Source organism: Curcuma longa, chromosome 2 (genome assembly GCF_044706935.1).
Source record: "Curcuma longa cultivar G26 ecotype Majalengka, Jawa Barat chromosome 2, ITB_CL_G26_1.1, whole genome shotgun sequence".
NCBI classification, from domain to species: domain Eukaryota; kingdom Viridiplantae; phylum Streptophyta; class Magnoliopsida; order Zingiberales; family Zingiberaceae; genus Curcuma; species Curcuma longa.
Window position 1 is genome coordinate 2,390,448 of NC_133862.1, and position 6,974 is coordinate 2,397,421.

Genomic DNA, 6,974 nt, shown 5'->3' on the forward strand with positions numbered 1-6,974 from the left:
CTCTGAATTAGAATTGAGAGATGCTACTTTTCTCAAAATTGAGTTCCCAACAAGAGGTGACGTTGACAAAACTATTCCACTATTTGAGAAGGTTGATATTTTGTCAACGATAGAGGTATCACAAAGGATACCTGAAGCTAGTCAATCCAGTGGGAGTGATTTGTCAATTAATGAGATTATTTCTCAACAGTTCAACCTACGAAAAAGTAGTAGTAACATTATTCCTCAAAAAAGATTTGATATTGAGAATGAAACATTAATGATTCTCTCAATTGGCAATGAAGAACCTCAAAGTGTTGTGAAAGTATTGAGATGTCCACTTAGAGAAAAATAGAAAGTTGCAATGAATAATAATTGGAGTCAATGAAAAATAATCAAGTTTGAAAATTAATCGATCTTCCTTCAGGTCGAAGGGCTATTGAGAATAAGTGAGATTTTCAAAATTAAGAGAAAACATGCTTGTGTAGCATTGTCGACAATGAAAGGCACTCGATTAAGTATATTGTGAACATGCTCTTGACATAATAGTCATTATGAGGGATTAGAGATGTTCATATTGATGTAAATGATTTAATTTAGGGTAAATACAAGATGTTGAAGTCTCCAATTTTTTGAAAGAGCAACTATGTAAAGTGTAATAACTTTCTTAGCATTAATCACTCAGAATGCTTGCTATCGCATGAATCATTTTTCTTGATATATGAATTGGATGTTCTATTTGATCTTTGTGACTAATTAGTGTTTGTGGTTATATTTTTATCTTTGTAACTTAACTTGGACGAATGGCAAATGTTGGAATTACACCTGCACAACACTCATGTCTACAGGTTGTGTAGACGTGTGGTTTGCATTTTTTGCCTTTAAAAGGCTTCATTGCATCATTGCATCCAAGTGAAAAAGAGAATCCGAGAGAGCTTCTTGACATCAACGAAGAACATCAATTTGAGAGGATTTGATTTGTGAATAGCAAGGATTGTTCGTCTATATTCGTAATCGTCCTTCCGACAGCAAACAGAAAACTCAACCTAAGGATCTAAAAGCTCCATTATAAGTGTTTACATATATTATTTTGTTCGATTACAAAAATTATTTTATTTGATAATTCATACATTCGAAACAACACTTTCCTCACTTGTCTAATATGTGATCATCTTTGATCTGTCAAAACTTCTCTTACTTACCTAACATCCAGTCTTCTTTAATTTGTCAAATCCTTTTCACTTGTCTAACATTCAATGTTTCTTAACTTATTAGGATTTACTGCACATGTCTAAATACAGTTTTCTTTGACCTATCATGACTTGTCTTACATGTCAAATATATAATCCTTTTTGACCTATCAGGACTTTCTTCACATGTCTTTAGTTCTCCTTAGAATTTTTCTCATGTACCTAATATCTGGTCTTTCATGACCTATTAGAACTTATAATACCAACATTGAATGAACTTTTCTAGTGTCAAATGTCTAGTCTACCTAATCTACTTGAACATCCTATCAACCAAGTGTACAATCAACTTAGACTTCATCCAATATCAAGTATCTAATCAATTTTGATCTACATAAAATATTTCTAATATATTTATTTTATACACAATGAGGCTCAAATATGTAACTATAAGATTGAGTCTTGTATTCTACCAACTAAGTTAGATAATATATTGTTCAAATATCAAAACTTTAAAGAATGATCAAGCTGACCCGGGGCAATTGCACTACTAAGTTTTTGTCATCTAACTTTTTTATATATCTAAAATATGTGTTTGTTATGAATGTGATTTTTTTCTAGAAATTTTGAAGTTCTAAATATTATTATTTTGACTAAATAAGGGTATCATTGAATTCAGAAGAGTGAGATTTATTATTTTTTAAAAAAAGATTAAGTTGAAATTTAGTTAAAATACATATAAAGAGCATATGCATGTTTCTAGGGGGAAAAATGAGCCTGTTTGTTATTTGCCTTTGCATTTTGACATGTAGACTATCAAAATGGTTTAGATCAAAATATCTTAATGAGCTTGTGCATTAAACATAAAAAAAGAGAATATTATTGTGCTTCTCAATTGACACTTATTAAGGAATAATTACATTAAACAAAATCGTAATTTCATCCATCCACATAGGAAATAAAATCACAACAGAACAATATGTTTTCTTTTATTCCATTCCACCATATCATACACTTCTCATTAATAGACATTTTGACATAAACTTGGAATGTCAACCTCTCAAATAAGAGAGAAGTATAAAATAAGTCCACTCTGTTGTGATTATTTACAACAATTCATCATGAGAAAACAAAACAAAAAACAAACAAACAAACAAATAAAGTCAATCCTATCGACCATCGCCCAATGCTGGCAGACACCAATTTAGTTTGCTAACATCCTATACTGCTACTAGTCATTCCTACTTGCCATATACAATTACAGGATTTGAGACTTCGATGGTACTACTCATCGTAGAAACTTCTGTAGCAATATGTTTTATCGTCCAGTGAGTGTGGCGCTAATCTCCTTAGAGAAAGAAAATTCTTCTTCATTATTCATTACTATGAAGGTGGGCTGTTTGAGTGGAGTTAGCAACAGGTCGTCACTTGCCAGCATCATCACCACCTCTGCCATTGTTGGCCTATCTTCCCTATTTCCTTGCACACACAAAAGTGCCATTCGGATGCAACGAAGAATTTCTGCAGGAGGGTATGAGCAATCCAATGTTCCATCCAGAATTTCCAAGGATCGGCCTTCTTTCCATAGCTTATATGCCTGGAGAATCATGTTCAAATTGAATAAAAATTATTACTAACCTAGTTTGTTTGAGCAAATGAAGGTAAAGGTATCTACTGAAATTCTTACATGGCCTAAAAGATTCAACTGTGCATCAGCTTGATTGAAAACTCTGTTCCTCTTACCACTTAGAATTTCCAACACTAGAACACCAAAGCTGAAAACATCAGACTTGCACGAAAAGATTCCACTTGTTATGTACTCAGGCGCCATGTATCCACTGCATATGATAGTCAAGAATGTCAGCAAGTTCATAAATTAACTGAGTCCAAATGAAAATCAACTACTGCAGAACGTACAATGTCCCAATTGGTCTTGAGGTGGCAGTCTCATGAAATGTATCTCCTTGAAATATTCTTGCTATCCCAAAGTCTGATATTTTGGGGGTCATGTCCTTGTCAAGTAGGATGTTGCTCAGCTTCAGGTCACGATGAATGACACGCAAATTAGAATCTTGATGCAAGTATAAAAGTCCTCGAGCAATCCCAACAATAATGTCAAGACGTTTTTGCCAGTTCAATGATGCACCTTGGCTTTTGCCTGGCAAAAGGATTTTGGCAGTCAATACAACAAAACTAGACGTTCTATAAAATTTGTCACTACTAGTGTTCAAGAAAATTCAATAAAAATGGAACTATATCGATGAGAAATTTGAATTGAATATTTATGCTTTATGGTCCAACCAATCATGCATACAAACATATTGGAGTTAATAATAAAGTAGAGACTTACCATATATGAAGCCATCTAAACTCTTTTTCTCCATGTACTCCAAAATGAGTATTCGCTCATCTCCCTCAATACAATAACCAAGAAGTCGGACAAGATTTCTATGTTGTAAATTAGCGATTAGTGTAAGCTCATTTCTGAACTCATCTGGACCTTGTGATGACCATCGTGACAACTTCTTGACCGCTATCCTTTGTCCATCTTGCAATTGACCCTGCAAATAATATTGTTGAATCCTTGATTTTTTTTTTCCAAAGAGAACTTTTAGATAAAAGACATAGTTTCAAACATCACACTGTGCTACTTGAATATGTTACCATGTAAACAACACCAAATCCACCTTCTCCAAGTTTGTTATCATCAGAGAAATCATTGGTTGCAACTTTTATGGTAGGCAAATCAAAGGAAGGCAATGCTGATGCTATGTTTACTTGGCCTGCCACATAACTCAAAGATCAGATTCATCAGGGTAGCTTTGGTGATTGTATAGGCTATAGCTCAACTTGCATACAATTCCCTAAAGAAATTAAATCAAAAGGTATTCGACTTGCTTACCTTCAGCCCCATCCCATATTCCAATGCGATCAGAGATGATTGACTGCAGATGTGGAACAGATGAATCAGAATAACTCGTGGAAACCTGTCTTGCACTTTCGCAGTGGGATAGGTTGTTTGAACCTAGAGAATTGCCTGCAAAGACACCACGATATATAAACAATTGCTCACTACAACATATCTAAGCCAAAACTGCAGTAAACATTTTCTAGCCTCATTGCAATCTAAAGTCATATAGACTGTGTTTATGCAAGAAAAATCATGATGATGATACATTCATGCTTTTTCCCAAAGAATACAGGAAATGTAATACATGTTTGTCCATCTACCACACTTTTTTGCTATGATAAAGCAATATCTATCCTATTCAATCTGTAATCAAAATTCTTGTTTCCTCCTCTACAGCTCAGCCATCCATTTATATCAAATTGCAGCATCTAAAATTTCTTTTGAGAATCATCAGGTACTCATGTAAACAAAAGTTTCACCAGATTTTATACAACAAGTTGTGAATCACAACTATCTGGGATCAGCTTCAGGGTATAGAGGGGAGACCAAGATTATATTTTATTTTGTATGCAATTGCACTACATGCAGACTGTACGACTTGTTAAGGTTTTAGCTATGAGTTACTACAACAGTTCCATAAGTTGTTATGACATATCATAATGATCCTTGGTGATTTATGGTCAACATAATAACTACAAAAAAAATGACACAAATATGATAAGAAAAAACTACAAAAAAAGTATCATCACTAATAGTAAAACTAATTATCTGATTAAAAATAGCTCAATTTGAATAAATCATGGCAAAATACAAGTACCGGTTTCCTTTGTATTTGACAAGTCCAATTCCGAGCAAGCTATCTTAGCGGACGTCATGGTGCCAGTTCGTAAAGAGCCTGGGAATCACCATAATAACTCATTCAGAAAGCATACAATGATAGGCTACAAAGATTGTTAGATTTTATGAAACTGAAACTAATGTCCTTTATTCTTAAAAGACATAACATTACTTCGCAAGAAAGTACAAAAACAATGGACTTAAGATGAAACTATTCTATTCTGTCTCTCCCTTTATGTTTGTGTGTTGCATGTAAGAATTCATAAACAGTAGACTACAATACCTTGCTTTCTTCTATGTCTTCTTCTCCATATAAGTAGGCCTAGGCAGAGCATTAGAAGAAAACCCACCACCAAAGGAATGGTTATAATCAAAACAGTCTTTCTATCACTGCCTTCAAAGGAGAAAACAAGTCACAAAATTAGTCATATAATCTTGCAGTAAACGAAGCATAAGATTGGAACAAGATGAAGCCGAACCATTGCTTACCAAACTCTGAAGCCGAAAGGCGAACAAACAACACATCATTTCCCTTCTGCGCGAACGCCCTCAGATCCCACAAGTCGCCGGTCCAAGCCACGCACCCGCTCGGCCGAACCCACGCATACGCCGAGCAGGAGCAAGTCCTCGAGCACCAATCGCGGCACTCGGACAAACCACTCGGCCCTCTGACCGCCGTCGCGTTCGCAGTGTCCGGCAGCTTCACGTGCTGCACTGCCCAAAACTTGTCCGACGCACAACTCAAACTCCTCCTCCTCTCGCACCCGCTCCCGGTGGTCGCCTCCGCGAAGCCCTGCAGGCAATCGCAGGAAACGGTGGTGTAGATCACGCTGCACACACTGTTGGATCCGCACGTGTTGTAGCTGTCGCATAGATCCTGCGGCACGCTCCAATTAGGGGTCCACTCGCCCCGGTCCAAATTCCAACTGCACCGCTGGTAGCTACGAGCGGCCGGGTTCACAAAAGCCCGGCTTAGATTCCTCGAACCGGGCGGTTCGGTCGTGTAGTAATAGACCCCGGACCGGTTCGAAACGAAGGTGTAACTCAAGTGGCTGTTCTGCAACAAGTCCGGGTAGCCGCTGAACGTGTCGCCGTTCCACGGCCCCGTCCGGAAGAGCACCTTCTCCCCCTGTCGGAGGTAGAACTCCGGCACGCCGCCCTCCGCCATCTCGTATACGTAGTCTCCGGGCGAAGGGTCAGTGGCGCTCCTCCACGACACGAGACGCCGCCTGGATTGGCCGCCGGACGCGAGATTCAGAGTACCGAGCTTCATGCCGGGGAGGGAGGTGTCGGAGGGCTCGTCGAAGCTCTGCCACAGCGTCGCGTTGTCGGAGAGGTCGGTGAGGATGAGATTCCCCGAGTCGAGGAGCCGCAAAACAGGGTTTTGGGCGGCGGACGGGGTAGCTCTGCTTGCGTTCCAGACGATCCTTGGGGATGTGGCGTTGCTGAGGAGTTGAAGCTCGCCGGCGTCGGTGAGGGTCAATTCCCCTCCGGCGGAGGATGGCAGGGAGGCGTTCCTGTTGGCGACCCAAACAACTACATCTGGATCGACTGCGTACCAGATGCCGAGGTAGTAGGTGGTCGACGCACTGCGGCTGAAGAATCCCAGCACGAATACGTTCCTCGCGGAGGTTAAATTATCCCCACGCGAGATCGACATGCCCGGCGACATCGTATCTCCTTCATCGACAAACATGAAAGAATGAATCCTTTCCAAAAATCCAATTTTAAAGCAAGAGAAGTCTGAGATGCATACCGGCAAGAACACCAAGCGCTTGCAGCAGAACGAAAGGCAGCAACATGATTGCATGGCTCCGTGTCTTCATGCCGCATCAAACCAATGCGCCAATTGCTGCTGCTGCTGCTGATGATGACGATGATGATGTTAAACCTATGTTCGATATCGTGGCCCTTTTAACTCCAGCAAAATAATGGGCGAACAAAGTCAACGCCTTTTCTGCCAATGGGAAAACTTCATACGCGGTGGGCACGAACTGAAAGATCAAGCTGGGAGGTCAACGCTGTCTGCAGCATCTGCTTAAATTTCAGCAAACCAAACT

General features: G+C 39.2%; 1 protein-coding gene across 2 annotated transcripts; it reads right to left on the bottom strand.

Moving 5' to 3' along the window:
• Nucleotides 1–2,263: 2,263 nt before the first annotated feature.
• Nucleotides 2,264–6,753, bottom strand: LOC141821399 (G-type lectin S-receptor-like serine/threonine-protein kinase At4g27290). 2 transcript variants are annotated; one of them, XM_074708824.1, is made up of 10 exons: nt 6,671–6,753; nt 5,404–6,594; nt 5,198–5,308; nt 4,895–4,972; nt 4,069–4,203; nt 3,831–3,949; nt 3,517–3,727; nt 3,084–3,324; nt 2,854–3,004; nt 2,264–2,763 (listed from the first exon to the last, which is right to left on the bottom strand). In XM_074708824.1, the coding sequence occupies exons 1-10, from the start codon at nt 6,738–6,740 to the stop codon at nt 2,485–2,487; spliced, it is 2,586 nt and encodes an 861-aa protein (XP_074564925.1). In that variant the 5' UTR covers nt 6,741–6,753; the 3' UTR covers nt 2,264–2,484. The 2 variants fall into 2 exon arrangements, with proteins under 2 accessions (XP_074564925.1, XP_074564926.1); XM_074708825.1 differs by having other exon boundaries at nt 2,690–2,763; nt 2,910–3,004.
• Nucleotides 6,754–6,974: the final 221 nt, after the last annotated feature.